Below are 15,798 nucleotides of genomic sequence, written 5' to 3'. Positions count from 1 at the left end.
TTACCCTGTTCTTGACATACTTTTTGCTAGGTATCCTCTTCTGGCTGTTGTTAAGAGACAGTACTCCTGCTCTTAAATTGATCTTTTAGTTCACACAGTGCAGTATTTTCAATTAATTCACCTAAAGTTCCTTGTTGTTCACTGTGCTTGGTACAAGTTGTTAGCTCAAGATACCTCCAGCACAAAACTTCTTCTTTTGAAGGCTGAGATAGAGCATTGTGGTTTCTCATAAAGCTGTTTTGGAAGGTTTCTTACACATTATGCTTATTTCTCAGTTCAGTGCTTGGTAGACTCTGAGGGTCAGGTCCTATTGGCATCACCCTTGATGGTGATTGTGGAAAAGGAAATACTTTTGAAATAAGGTAGCTTATTTTGTTTCTCATGGGCTTCACCTCACTTAAGGGTGGGTTCTGAGCTACTGGTAGGATTTGAATCCCTTAAATGCTAAAAAAAAAAAAAAAAAAAAACAAACAAAAAAACAAAAAAAACCCTTGATTGTTTGTGCATGTACCCTTTGTTTCATAAGATAGTAGTCATATAGAACTACTTTGGGTTTTTAAACCCAAGAAGCAATGAGGAGGCTTTCAATTTAACATACTAGGAAACAGTGAATTCTGATAGCCACATAGGTAACTGCACATGCAGTGTATCACTTCCAAGATCTTTTTTCCCCTCAAAACTTCTCATGAAAGAAATAGTTAGCATATGCAGAAGGAGATTGAAATTAGTCTGTCTTTTCTTACCTGTCCTTTGTTCTTTTTCCTTCCTGTGATGCTACTTGTTGGCCTGATTTGCTCTGGTGTTCTTGCTTTTCAGGGGCAGTGAAAACAGGGTTCCCAATCTGTCAAGTAGGATATTGGGATTATAGCTGACGCTTATTTGAATAAAACTTGAAGCAGAATGAATTTGTTCAGAGAAATGAAATTGGGACCAACCAGTGAAAGTTTGTCCTTAAAGTGGCTTTAAGCTTGGGATAATTTTTTTAAATCTATATCAGTTACTTAGCCATCAGGGCAGCTGTTAAGGTATCTAGCTTTTCATTAAGTGTTACATTAAAAGAAATGCTTAGAAACTATGTAGCTGCAGAAGAATTGTTTGCAACAGAAGGAGCTTCAACTTTTTTGTGAGGTACTGAGGATTCAGCCTGTACCATCAAATAAACATCCTAAATGTTTTCAAAGGCTAATCTAGAAAAATGTATTTTTGAAAAGCTCTTTTGGTTAAAGAGTTTTCTATTCCATATTATGTGCTTATTAACATAAGTGTTTCAAATGAGCACACCTGAATATGGCTCCTAAGCCCCACTGTGCAGTGGAACAAATTGAAATGTAGGAGGGTTCTCCTGAAGATATGGAAACAGCTTCTAAGTCTAACTGTGACCAACTTCTGGCACAGGTTGCCCAGAGATGTTATAGAATCTCCATCCTTGAGGGTATTCAGAAGATGTCTGGATGTGATCTTTGCTGTCGGTGTCCCTGCTGGTGCAGGAGTTGGACCATATTGATCCAGAGGTCCCTACCAATCTCACCATTCTGATCCTGTTGAAAAGCAGTGCCTATGTGTGGGTGCGAATAAGCTAGACTAAATAAATAAAAATAAAGACCATAAGTGTATGATCATGCATTGCTTCATTACCTTGAAGACGTATTATCTTTAACGTGGATCTCCTGGAACTCTGTGCAGGTTCACCATACTAATCTCAAAGCTTCTTTTACACTACCCAACTTGAATGCTTCAGAGAAGATTTCTGGCCTGATGGGACCCTCTCTTGCATGATGCAGAAAATCAGAAATCAGAACAGCAGTGATGCTAAGATTGGTGTCACTATTTAGAAGACTGTATTCTACTTAATTTGGTTAGCTGAGGTGGAAAATTTTAAATAGCAAAGTGTTCAACCTAGAAAAAGAAATGGGAATATTTACTTCGTTAAGTCTAGGCAGGATCAAGGCTTTGAATTGCTGTTCACGTGGGCTGAGCAATCTACCAGCTCTGGCTCATTCTCTGAGGGCAGAAGGATATTATCAGCCTGCTGTGCTGCCTACAGCCCTTAGAACTTTCTGCTTGTTCTCTCTCTGTATGCATATTTAATCATTTGTAGGTAAAACTTACATTCCAGTGAACAATTTTGTAGTGCTTCCTACGTGCGGAAAACTAATCTGTGTTAATACATGCTTGCTTACTGGGAGACTGTTGTGAGCATTCACAAAGGGAACCTTCTAAAGACATCTTCTTTTCCTGCTGGGGGAGCTTGAATTTGCAATTATGGCTTTTAGAAAATGTTTTTGTTCTGGTTCACATCCCTTTTCTCCCACCTTTCTTTGAAGTGCTAAGATCAGATCAATCAATTGGTGTATTCTATTAAAAAAAAAAATCTTGTCTCTAGTGCAAGCAATTGTAGTATACACTGGAGTATTTTCTCATGCCTTGGGAGGTGAAGTTTATGGCATACATACAGGGCAGGAGTCAGGCAATCTTCTTAAGAAACTGAAATGGCAATAGGGAGTCTAAAAGTAGTACTGAGGCAAAAAAAAAACAAAAAACAAAAAAAAAAACAACCAAAGGTTGCAGCAAACTGTCTTTATGGAAAATTAGAGCTTACATAAAAATAGGACCAAGTCCTTTTCAAGTGATTTTTAATATTTTCAGTTTTGCCTAGGTTCTTCCTTGCCTCTCCCCTCCCTCCGTTCCCTCCCCCCCCCCCCCCCAAAAAAAAAAAAACCCAGACCAAAACAAGCAGTAAAGTTAAATGAAAGTATTTGGAGACCGTGTTCCTGCCAATTGTTGATGTTGTTCTTGTTGCTGCCTTGGAGCCCACTGCTGTGGTGCATTTATCAAAGCTGAAGTCTGACCTCTAGAAATTGTTTACCTCTTTGGTTTCTCTGAGCCTCTGCTCCATTTGGTAGCTGCAGGTTTGCTATTTGCATCCTGTTACTTTAGGAACCGATTCATTTTTTGCATATATGCATACATGAGAAGACACTGTCTTTTGAAGAGCAGACCTTTGTCAAGAAATGGAGGTGAGGTGTGGTTAGCTCTTGTTCCTCATGATCTGGATGGTTTTGGCCATGATGAAAGAAGTATCTCTGCAAGGAGCCATGTTTTAATCTGTCTACTTGTTGATTCTCCTTGTGTATATTAATGCTGTCCTTAGCTGCACCTATTTCTAATCTAGTGACAAGGTAATGGAAATGTGCAAGCAGATGTCATGGTTTCACATTGTCAATTGGTGAAGCTCCACCACATCAGTCTCTCTTACTTCTCTAGCGTAAATAAATGGGGAGAAAATGTGATGGACGGGGGAAATAATAATTAAGGGTTGTGATAAGGACATGGAGATCCCCTGACAAGTTCTGTCATGAGAAAAACAAACTTGGCATAGGGAGATTAATGTAATCTATTGCTAACAGACTAGAGCAGTAAGAACTAAAAGCAAAACAGAAACACCTTCCCTCCTATTCACTCTCTTCTGTGTCCCCCCCTCAGCAGCATGAGGAAGTGGGGTCTGTGATTAGTCTATAATGCTTCCTCTGCTGTTCCTTCATGGTCACTCTCAATATGATGTTTCTTCATTAGAAAGTTTACTGTCACTTAAAGTCAGTCATGTAAGACCACGTGTCTTTATGTATTTTAAAGCTGCATTTCTCCAGGAACTGGTTTGCAGGATTAATTCCTGCATTCTCCTGCTGTCAGACCTCTTGTTTCTGTCCATGTTGTTGGAAAGTACTTTTCTATTTCTGCTTTCAGTTTTTTGTTCTGGTGTAGCAGTGCCTGATGTTGCCTTTGTAAGATTCTGCTCATCTGCTTTGTACTACTGCAGTGTGCATATTTGTATCTTGCTCTCTGACCCCAACAAAGAGCAAAGCCTACAAGGTGATTCATTGGCTGCAGAGCTGTTGTCTGGGGTACTGGGAAAGTGGGATGCCCTGAGCAAGCTCTGTAAGGAAAGCAAACAGCTGGAAGTGCTTGGAGCCAGCATTGACCCACCAGGTCCTTGTCTGTTGATGTTGGATATACTCTCTAGGAATTGATACTAACAGAGAAATGATTCTTTTCAACTCCTATCACTGACTAGTGTTCTACTGTCCTTTCTTTTGCCAATGTCACGGTTTTATGATTTTTGGTTATTAGTATTCCACATCATAACATCATGTAATGCACTGGGGGTTTGAGTGTGAATGCTCAAGTTGCAGGTGCCTGTCTGGAGAACTACTACAACATTCCCCAGGGGGCTTTGCGGTCAGCAAGGAGATGTAACTCCCGGCAAGGTCACTTGATGTTCTCTTCTTCGCCTGCTCTTTTCCATCTGCTTTTCTTCATCAGCTCAACTAGACTGCACTTCTCACCTCAGCGTTGTGGTGAGACCTATCCACTTTTCGCACACACTCTCTCTCGTTATATTTTGCTGATGCTATATTTAGTAAATTAGTTTGTTTCACCTCAGATCGTTGCTGCTGTTTTCAATTATTTTGGGTCCCCTGTTTCCTTTTTCCAGAGGCGTGGATCTGCAGATCCCTCCACCCCTCTAGTCACAGAACTGGGTCCAACCAGCCCGTAAACCGTTGACAGCCAACCAAACTACATCGTGTAGTTGCAAAATGAACTGGACTGGGGAAGAGATCACTTGATGACTTTCCTAATATTCCTCTTTGCTAGGCCAAACGTTTGCAAACGGAGCGTGGGCAGCATAGGGCAGAGGATGGTTGCTGCCAACACAGGCTACATGACGCTGTAACTGGTGATAGTACTGTTTTGCAGGGGACTGCTTTACAATTTTGCATTGTAGAGAGGTGAAACTGGAGATGGTGAAGGCGTTCCTTCCCCCATCTTGGCATGTTGTTTGTTCTTATCCTGCTAGAGATATATCTTCATCCCTCTGCAGCTTGGCATGGGCACCCTCCTTTTTCCCTCTCAAATTAAGTACTGCTCTGCACAGCCCATTTGTCCCAGGGTGCTGAGAGTAGCTGGATGTAATTTCTCGGGTTAGCAAGTCTGCGTCTCAGAGAACAGCCCTCAGCCTAGAGAAGTCCATTCCAGTTTGCCATCTGAACAGCAAAACCCTGCAAAGCAGCTGCGCTAATGCAGATCTTTGAAGTCTTCAGCAGTTTACTGCTTACAGACTCCTTTGTTGCTGGAGATCAAGTTTTATGCAGCTTTTTCTTATTCTCCTGCCTGCACTTGTGATGACTTTTATTATATTTCTCTGCAAATTCCCTTGGAGGCTTAATTATTTACCATATCTTAATTCTTCCTTTTTTGCTTCTTGTGTGTGCTTTTTTTCTTTTGCCCTTTTCTTCTCTACTAAATGCATTCCTTTTCTGTCTCTGAACTGATATCTGCTTTGCATCCTCTCTTACCAAAAAAACACCAGCAGTACTCCCAGATATGCCCAGTTGCCTCTTTGCTGTACCTTAGATGTACCCTGACATCTAAGTAAATCCTTTATCACTATTATTGCTTTCTGCTCTGTAGTCCTCTCTTGATTCACCCTGGATGGCTTTTATTACAGAGTGATGTTCAAGAGCATAGGACTGCTTTACTACGTCTTATTCCTCATAGATAAGCTGGCAGTGGTGTTCCAGGCTTGTGGGAATAGATAGATCAAGTGGACACTTGTAGCACTTACCTTTCGAGCTGCCTAGAGTCTTTGTAGTGACATTGCCTGTCATGTTTTCACCTTGTAGTTCTGATGACTAGTGAATAGTTGCGTTTTTATCATCCAGCCAAGGCTGGAATTGCTCACAGAAGTAGAAGTTGAGCAGTAACGCTGTTGTGGGGGTAGATATTGTAGTAGGATTATCTTTTATAGCCAACTTTATGAAGCTAAGGATGGCATGTTATGGCTTTTGTTTTGTATTAGGTCATTTTGCAAAAGCACTGGTGTATCTGCTAACTTAGCAAAACAGGATTATTAGGTCTGAATCATAGAAATGTAATTTGTAGGCAAGAAATTCACGTTCTTGTAATGTGAGAAGTTTTGATGTACATATAGAAGTAGTTGGGGGCGATGAGACATTTAGCCTTGGTTGTAAAAAAAAAAATTAATAAATTGGATCCCAGTGTTGTTGTCTAGGTATTTTTAGAACTTGGTTATGGATGAGAATGTTACATTTCTTGTTGTGTATAATTTGGAAATGTGACCTGTATGGCCTAGTGCTGACGTCTTCATGTTCCTGGGACCTAAGATTGATAAAAAACTGAGCAACTTGGGGGTATCCTTTTTTTTTCATACACAATTGCGCATCTGTTGTGAGACTAAAGGAGGGCTTTTTCTTAAGGCATTTATTTTCTCTGTACCTGGGTACTTTGGGAGTATGTAGATAAAGCTACTGTAATCTAGTTTAGAAAGGACCTTTAGAGGTCTTTTTCAGAAAGTAAAGTTGAAAAGGGAGAAGATGAGGGTTAGAGCCAGGGTAGCTGGAAGAATCTGTGTGAACAGCACTGTGAGACAAAGTGGTTCAGTACGAGGGAAGAGACAGTATGAGGCAGGACTAAGGTTTTCTTTGGCAGAAGCATGAGGAGCTGAAGACTCTGGCAATGTCGTTAAAAACACTAGGCTGTTTTAAGTGCAGATGCTTCTGGAAGGTCTGCCTATTCTTGTCTTTTTCATTCCCAACAGTCAAATAGTTTGGATGTGCCTTTTTTGTACTTACGTGCATCTGATCGGAAGCAAAATGTGAACTTTTACATCAGCATTCCAGTGGGTATACTCAAGGAATTTTGTGGATGCTGACCCTGGACAACTGTAACAAATATTTTGATCTTTGATCATGCCTGCCATTGGATTTTTTTATTCCCATTCTGTTGCCATTCTATTTGTGTCCCTGCCTTCAATAAGAAATATTTTTCTTTGGTGCACTTTTAGCTCAGGCAGTATGAAGAAGGAAGGGCTATCTGATTAAATAATGTATTGCGTTTAGACAAGCTCCTTTTTTTGTTTTTCTTCCTCTTGTTAGGCTTTCTTCTCCCTTGTTGCAGCATAGTTAACAATGGAAGCTTTTGCTGTACTTTCCTGGTGAAAACATGGAGGTTGAAATGGCCTAGAAATGGGAATGTTTGTTCTTGGTGGACTTTTTGAGACCCAAATGAGGTAGTGTCAGTTAGCTTCACAGTTCAAAATAGCTGTGCCAGGAGGCTGGGGGCCAAGTGTGTAATTTTAGGATTCATCCTGCTGTAGCAAGTTGGCAGAATCTGAAATAATTTGTGGTTGTAGTTCATGATCTGTGCAGTACTGAAAGTATTTTCTTTTTTAGATGGGAAGGCTCTGTCTGTTGCCTGTAGTACTGATTGGGAATAATAGTGTAATTAAAGCATTTCAGGTGGTTCTGGAAATCAGGAAAAGTATTGTAGCAGTTATAATGAGGATAAAAACAGATTGTACAATACCTTTATACAGAATTATGTTGTACAGTTAGGCTTACAGAGCTTTGATATCAATGTATAACATGAAGATTCTATGAATTGAGCAGCTTCTTTATGTTGTATGATATGGTTTATAGAAAAGGCAATGATAACTGGGCACTATTGTTCGATTAGTAAAGGCACTGCATGCAGTACAGAAAAACAACAAACCCCAGTGTCTCCTCTGTCCAAGGGAAATAAAGCAGCATATCAAAATCTGCTCATTAACAAAGTTCCGGGAGTGAATTTGTATACATGCAATCCAAATGCTTGCCTGTTAACAGCAAGCTCTTGATTCAAATTATTGTCACTTCTCCTTCTAACACTACTCAGAAAACATTCTCTAAAAGCAGCGTGCAATATTTGAAGTCCAAAATAGCTACAGTTGGCTAGAGTGGCTTGTTCTGTTGTGTTTCATTATAAAGGGAATATTTTTCTCAAACGGGAGATCTATCTTGGACATTTTTTATACAGTGCCGGTGCATTGAAAAGGAAATTTAGAAACATATTGTGTCTAGATCTCAAATACTCTGTGGTTTGAAAAGACTCTATTGGGCTAAAGTGCTAAAGGTTTTCTGCAAGCAGGAGAACATTCAATTAAAAGCCACCTGTGGTTTGCCAAGTGTAAAAGTACAGCTGTTACGCCAATAGGCTAAGCATCAAATGCTGCATTTCTTTTGTTAATTCATGTTGATGACAATATTGCTCACTTGGATATCTTGTGAGATTATGTACTGAGGAAGTGTGGGAAGGATAAAATCAAATAGTATAGGAATAATACTACTTTTGATCCACATTTGCTTTTTGTATTAATCTGTATTTTAATTTGGTCCTTATTTATATAATTGAGTTTTTTGAGATGCTGTTTCATTCATCATGTAGATCTGTCTCTAGGACTGAACGAGGAAGCTGTTAGTAGGGCCACACCCTTGGCTGGTAGAGAGGTTAGAAGGACTGTGACCAACAGGAAAACTGATTGCAGGAACAGAAGGCTAAGTCTCATGGTTACTGCAAAGGAGTTGCAACAAGTTCTTTTTCTGAACTTTGTTTGACCCTTTCAAGTGCTTGTTCCACGGGTAGTCAGGGGTTTTGTAGGCATCCAGCTTAAGCACCTTTAGACAATTTTTAATGTATGTGTTTAGATTTAAAAAAAAAAAAACAACAAACATTAAAAACCTGACGTGAAAATTGTATGTTGTTAAGCCACACTAAAGATCTCTGGAGTTCATTAGCATGACTAGACTCTTTAAGTATACTGCATAATTCTTAGCTGTTTGGGCCAAAAGAGTAGCTGAAAGGAGCAGCAAGTTGTCATCTTTTTGTGCCAGGAGAAGTAGCAGGAAGATGTTTTTTGTTGGCTTGCACAGGACAGAGGAATTAGAGGAATTGATAGACTTACAACTCTGCTTGTTTTGGCATCTGGCTCAGGAAATTGTAGATCCCCTTAACCTTATTACCTCTCATTTTGAGGTTGTCATTCTTGTACCTTAACCTGCCTCAGCTTTGCTTTGTATGCCAATCCAAACCTTCAAACTCTGCTTAAATCTCAGATGTTGCTCTCTGAAAAGCCTGATGTTCCAATCTTGATGCTGTGGGCAGAGTTGCTTGGGTCCCCATCCAACCTGGCCTTGAGCATCCACAGCCATTCCCCCTTGTCCTGTCACTATCTGCCCATGTAAAAAGTCAGTCTCCCCCATATGTATAAGATCTCTTGAAGTACTGGAAGGCTGCAATGAGTTCTCCGTGAAGCCTTCTCTGTTCCAGGTTAAACGAGCTACCTCCCTCAGCCTGCCTTTGTAGGGGAGATACTCTGATCAGCACTCTGATCATCTTTGTGGCCATCCTCTGGACCCAGTCTAACAGCTCCTCATCCCTATCATATTGGATGCCTCAAATCTGGACACAGTGCTCCAGATGGGACTCACAAGTGCAGAGTAGATGGAATCAAACGCCTACTTTGGCCTGTTGTTACCTCTGCTTTGATGCAGCCCAGGTTGCTGTTGGTTTTCTGGGCTGCAAGCAGACATAGCTGGTCAGCTTTTTGTTCACCAGTGTCTTGAAGTATTTCTCCCCACAGCTGCTCTTAATCTACTCGTTACCCAGCCTGTATTTGAGTCTGGGATTGGCATGACACAGGTGCAGGACCTTGGCCATGGTGAACTTTAAGGTTCTCATGGGTGCATCTCTTGAGCCTGTCCAGGATCCCTCTGGATGGCATTCCTTTCCCTCCAGTGTGTTGACTGTACTCATTACTCAGCTCACTGTCATTCACAAACTTGCTATCCCAGTCTCTGACAAAGATGTTAAATAAGCCTGGTCCCAGTCCAGACCCCTGAGGAACGCCAGTAGTCTCCATCTGGATGTTGAGCCATTTACCACAACTTTTAAATGCGACCATCCAGCCAATTCCTTATCCACAGAGTGATTCATGTGTCACATCCATGTCTTTCCATTTTAGAGACACTGACATCATTTGGGACAGTGTCAAATGCTGTGCACAAGTCCAGGTAGATGACATCAGTTGCTTTTCCCTTATCCACCAATGCTGTAACCCTGTCATGGAAGAGTACCAAATCTGTCAGGCTCTATTTAGCCTTAGTGAAGCCATGTTGGCTGTCACCAATCACCTCTCAGCTTACCATGTGCATGATTTTCAGGAGGATCTTATCCACGACCTTGCTGGTCACAGAAGCAAGATTGGCTTGTAGTTCTCTGAGTTGTTTTTTTTTTTCTTCTGCTTATAAAGTTGTGATTCCCTTTTCAGCAGGAACTTCACTGTACTGCCACAACTTCTCACATACGATGGAGAGGAACTCAGCAACATCTTGTTCAGTTATTTTTCTTTAGCTCTTTGTTCCACATCCTTTTCCGCATGAATCCTCCCATCTTCTCATCCAGGCATGCTATTTCATCATTTTGGGTCTTGCTCTTCTCCTGATGTGTTTTGGAACTAATAACTTTTTTCACCTCGGGATCCAAGAGGATGGAGACAGATACTTACCTGTACTTACTTTACTTACATTCTCTGTTGTATTTAAGAAAATCTGGAAAAGGTCCTATTCACCAGCTTCCTGCTGGAGTGCTTGACTGACTTGTGACGCTGGCAGGGAATCATTTCTGCCTGTAATATTTCTAAAGGTGTGGCACAAATAGCATCTTTGGAAAACATGGGTGCCAGGTGTTAAGGAGGCTCTTTCAGCATGTGCTTGCTGAACTTTTTTATTTTTGTGCTTTCCTCTTGACGTGGCAAATTTGAACAACAAAAACCAACGAACAACAAAACAAAACACATCCCTCCTAGTAAAAGCTCGATCTGCCTATTTTCATCTTCTTTCACAACCATGGAGGAATCACGGCTTCTTGGCAAAGCATAAAACAAGTCAATTTACTTCATTAAGAACCACACTTTTGCAAAAAATTCAGCCTGAGGCAAGTATCTAGCACAGGACCCATTAAACTGAAATACCTGGCATTTGGCAGTGCTATAAACATTTAAAGCTGAAATTGTGTAAGAAGAGAGGTTTGAATAAAGACAGTACTGACAATTTAGATTTTAATTTAAAAATAAGTTTATTTCTAGTTAAAATTGTGCTTGCAATATAATTCTGCTACTTTTGTTCTGGATTTCTTTGTCACTTTCATTTTTTGCATGAGCTTTTGTAGGCGGTTATTCACTGTTAATTCCTTCCTAGGCATACAGTTGCATTTTGCACTCTGAGTTTTTTAATGTAACTGGATTTTTGTGTGTTGTAGGTTTAGTGTATGCACAGGGGAAACAATGACAATAATAGCTTCTAAACATACGGGCTACAGGTACCAAAATGCATCTTACCTTATTTACTATGCTTCTTGAGGGCAAGCTGCTGTGCTGTGGTTAAGATAAGCACCTAAGTGGTGAGCCCTAAAAGGCTGGAGCATTGCTGCTGTACGGAGGCACGGTTGCCTTTGGATATTGAGCAGAAAAAGGATCAGGAGTGGTAACAAGCAGCAGTAGTGGTGGTGAAGGCAGGAGACGGTTTCGCAGTTAGCAAATCTACCAGTGTGAGTCAGGGAACCCACAGCTTCCCAGCTGACAGAAGAGACCCAGACCTGTGCTCTGCGAGAGATTCAGGGTTCATGTTTATCAGGAGGAGTCATGTGATCTTACTACATCTTAACTTGCCAACTTAGCCTTACTCCGGAGGAGATTCTTTGCTGCAGTGCTTGGGGGGGGTGGGGAGAAGGGAGAAAGAGGAAAGGAAAAAAAAAAAAAAAAAGGGGAAATAAAATTGTGCAATGTGTGTTTGTGCCTACATCATGCCGAGAAGACACTTAACTGTAAATAATCTGTGTATCCCTGAGGTAAGATACTGTTTCTGCTTTCCCTGCACAGTGCTGCTGCAGCACGGAGCTGATCCAAACATTCGGAACACCGATGGGAAATCTGCGCTGGATCTGGCAGACCCCTCTGCAAAAGCTGTGCTCACGGGTAAGATGCTTACATCCATCCTCAGCAGTGTTCCCTGTAGCTCATTTTGCGTGTGCAAGTTCAGCATCTTAAAAGCTTTCTTCTGCCTTTTTGGATGATCTGTTGTGTTTGATAATTTTGAAACTGTGCCTTTTTACCAGATTTCATTTTGTTGTTACTGTCGTTAATCTGCTGTGCTGCTAAAGGTTTGCTTATTCTACTTATGCTAAAACTGTAATAGTCTGTCATAACATCATTCATTATTCACTGCCTTTCTGTGTTACTTTTTGAAATTACTACCCAATGTGAGATTTCAATAGGAGCCCCCAGCCTACAAAAAATAATAATAACCAGGTCGGTTGTTTTAAGACCTTCAGTATTGAGCAAGCAAGGACAATTGTATAACTATAAAAGTACCTGTGATCTGAAAGACAACCTGCTACTGACTGCAGAGACTAACAGTTACCTCGTATTTTGCTGCAGATCCACATGCTACCTCATTCTTCTTCCTCTCCATTAGTCGTTTTTGATAGAATTGTCACCCATTGATTTCTTCTCTTTTTGGGGACTACTAGCTGCCAAATAGTGTTTTTTCATGTAAATATTTTACAAGTACAACTATGTATGCAGCTTTTTTAATAAATTGACTGTTGTAGCGTACTAGTAAGCATTACAATTTTAATTTAGTAGCCTGTCAAATAAATATTGAGAAATACATGCTGCTCTCTGCAGATTTTGACAGGTAGGGAAGAATGTTTAAAACAAAGTAATCCTTGATTTAAAAATGTGTACAATTAGATATATAGAAAAGGATTTGGCAGCTAAGCTCCACTTAAAGAAATAGCTGTTTTCGAACCTTTATTTCCCCTATCTCTTTGTCTTTTTTTTTTTTGACAGCATAATTTATAGGTTATGTGCTATCCAACACCCAAATTCTTTCTTCAGATGATGTTCCTTTCACTTTGTCAGGAACATTTCTTCATCTTCTCTTTTCAGCACTCACTGACTGCTATACATAATTATCTAAAGCTCTGCAGTGATTTGAGAGTGCTTTTGGAACAATGCACTTTAAATACATATGGTTTAGTTTAATTACTAAGTGTCAAATTTAAACACATTCCTACAGCGTTAATTTCTGTGTTAGCTGTATTAAGCAGGTTAATGTGATTTTTTTTGCTCTTAATAGTGCAGTTTTACAGATGTTGAGGATGGAAAGGACATCTGGGAGTCAAAGTAACTAAATGGTTTTAATGGTGGTTTAACGCCTGGTTGTGGGAGCTTGGTATGTGGACAGTTGGGGGGTACTGCTTTTGATCTATCTTCAGACTGCTCAGAGGGAACTTGAAGGTATAGCAAAAGATGCAGGGTCTATGGTCATGACTTCACATGACTTCCCTGTTGACTTCTCTAGGCACTGGATCAGTGCTTTGTGCTTTAGACATAGCAGAGGGCAAGGTGTCATTGCAGCCCAGTGAGATGGGTTAGAAGCAGCCCTCTATGTGAATGCAGCATCCGTAGCCCCTAACACTTGTGTACTGGCACCCACTAACCAAGCTTCTGAAATGAATGGTTGCATCCAGGTTGTGCATATCAACACATGCACACAAATCCAATTCTGCTGCTCTCTAGATATTTAATGTTAATAAGATGAGGTAAATTTGGGTGTTTTTATTTTTCCAGGTAAGAAAATCAGTTTTTGGTTTTATCAGCTTTGTCCTCAAGGTGGCTCTTGACTGTGCTGGGCTCTCTCTGTGTTGTGCACCTTAGCTCCAGCCTGTAAACAGTTTGATTCCTGCTTTACCTGCTGTATGCTACCAGTACATTGAAGAAACTGATTTTTGGATGCCATTTAAATGGAAACTTTCTACTAAGAGCTTAATTCTTCTGGATGCTGCCCTGCTTTCTAGTAGCCCTCTTAGGCTGATACTTTCTCATTCATTTTCTGTATGTTATCGTCTTCATGTCTGTCTTCATCGCTTTGGAAGAAGGAGGCTTAAGGGATTTCTTAGGCTGTATCTGGCTTGGGATAATCTTTAGCTACAGCAATGCTTTGTAATTAGGTGCATCAAGACTGTAAAGGTATTACTGGATTAAGAATCAGGAGGATGTTAACTTAATTTCCAGTATTTAGTGTTGAACGGTGGGATTTTTAGAGCTTTTAAAGTGGAATGCTTCTGAAAGTACAATCTGTAGTTGTTACTGTGTGTCTTTAAACAGTATGTGTGTCAGGGCTGTTCTTAAGATGTTATTTTTAGTGCCTTTTCTATCAAGTGTCTGACCTTAATAGACTTTTCCACACTGCTGCTCTATTGATTGTGGGAGAGCAGGGTTCCTTTTATCACTTTTTTGATCAAATTCATGCATTGATGTTAATCACTTTGTGAATGAAGTATGTTAATAGTCTGTGTTTGACTTGCAGTTTAAAAATAATGTGAAAATTTGTTGGTAACTGATAAAATCTTTTTTTCAGTTTCAGACAAAGACTTCTGCATGGGTTTTAAAAGCATTTAAAAATGCTCCCTGTGCATAAAGAACATTTCTAGGTGTTCTGGCAGCAAATGCTGAATCCACAATGATGCATTCTTTTCTGCTTCTCAGTCTAGAAGAATGTATAGTATCTTTTTCTCCTGATTTACAGAAAGGATATATAATGCACTGGTTCCTGGGATGACTTCCAGCCATTTTCTTAGACTATTCTCTTAAAATGTATTGAAAAGGTTATGCAATGCAAAGGGTAGGCTAATATTTGGATGGAAATGGACTTAAAAAAAAATTATTTTCCATCTAATTTTTTATAATTTGCAAAAACCACCTAGTTTCAGCTTCTTAAATATTTATAGAGATGGTGAACCCACATTTTAGTACTTAAGCAGGAAAGCAGTCTTTTTTCCCTTTCTGCAGAATAAGCACCATTTGTGTGAGCCAAGCACTTCGTGACTTAGAGGGCAAAGATTTTTTTTTCTTCCCTAGCTTCCCTTACTGTTCCTGTTCCTGAATTGGGTTATCAGAAAGAGATTGTAAGCATCTTTTTCTCTAGGCTAAAACGCTAGTACAGGCTCTAAAAATATCTCATCTGATAAACAGAGCCATTACTTCAGATTAATATCCTAGTTAATTTTTGTTCATTTGGAATGTGTGGTTTCTGAGCTGGGGACTCATCTTTGTGGCTGTGCCTGGCACTGTGGGACTCCCATCCAGAAGAGGGCCTTTGGGAGCTATTGCAGTTCAAGTCCTATTAGTCTTCATTATTCTCTTCAACTGCTTATTGCCTCTTTAAACATTGATACCCTTTTATATCTTTCCTGTGCAGTATATGAAGAGCCAGCAATATTGTTAATGAGAATGATTTAGTTTGAATGTTCACATATTGATGCTTTTTTTGCCACCTCCCCATGTTATCTGCTGTCTAGAACTGCCTTCTGTATGTGAACAGTTGTTTCTGTACTTGAGCTGTTAGCAGGGGCTGAGGATGCTTAGGTGGGTAATATATTCTTGACTGCTCCACGTCACTGCTTTGCAAGGTTGGCTTTGATTGGTTTAAAGCACTACATTCTTGAAGAGATCCAAATGAAGAAAGTTTGACTGCTGCCTCTTCAGATTGAGATTGAAAGATTTTTTGGTAAGGGAGAAAATGATGTCTTGTCTGTTAATAGAATCAATTTTTGAAGTTGAACAAGACTCTGATCTTCCTATTTGCTGCGGAAAAGTCTTTTATAAACAAAGTAATTAGGTGCTATTAAGCTTTTCTCTCACAGTTTTTTTTTGATGTGAAGGACAGCTTGAGTGAAAGCACAGTCAAGATAAGGTTATCAGAAGTGTTAATGAGCATTCATATTTCTGTCTCTTTGTCATGTCAGCTTTTTAATTGAAGTGGGGAGCATAGCCCATTTATTGAAATATATTTGCAGAATTTTTTTTGAAGTGAGCTGCCTGCCACAAAGGGGAAAATCTGA

General features: G+C 40.0%; 1 protein-coding gene across 4 annotated transcripts in view; it reads left to right on the top strand.

Annotated features, from left to right (window-relative positions):
- Positions 1-15,798, top strand: part of TNKS (tankyrase) — a 109,490-nt gene that overhangs the window by 12,915 nt on the left and 80,777 nt on the right. For all 4 annotated transcript variants that reach the window (XM_031596746.2, XM_090139067.1, XM_090139066.1 and 1 more), the window contains exon 3: positions 11,771-11,866. In XM_031596746.2, the coding sequence (XP_031452606.1) occupies positions 11,771-11,866 (96 nt within the window). The remainder of the gene's footprint in view (positions 1-11,770; positions 11,867-15,798) is intronic.

Source organism: Phasianus colchicus, chromosome 4 (assembly GCF_987193195.1).
Source record: "Phasianus colchicus chromosome 4, bPhaCol1.hap1.1, whole genome shotgun sequence".
Taxonomy (NCBI): Eukaryota; Metazoa; Chordata; class Aves; order Galliformes; family Phasianidae; genus Phasianus; species Phasianus colchicus.
The sequence above is the reverse complement of the archived record's forward strand: the minus strand, read 5'-3'. Positions and strand labels throughout refer to the sequence as shown.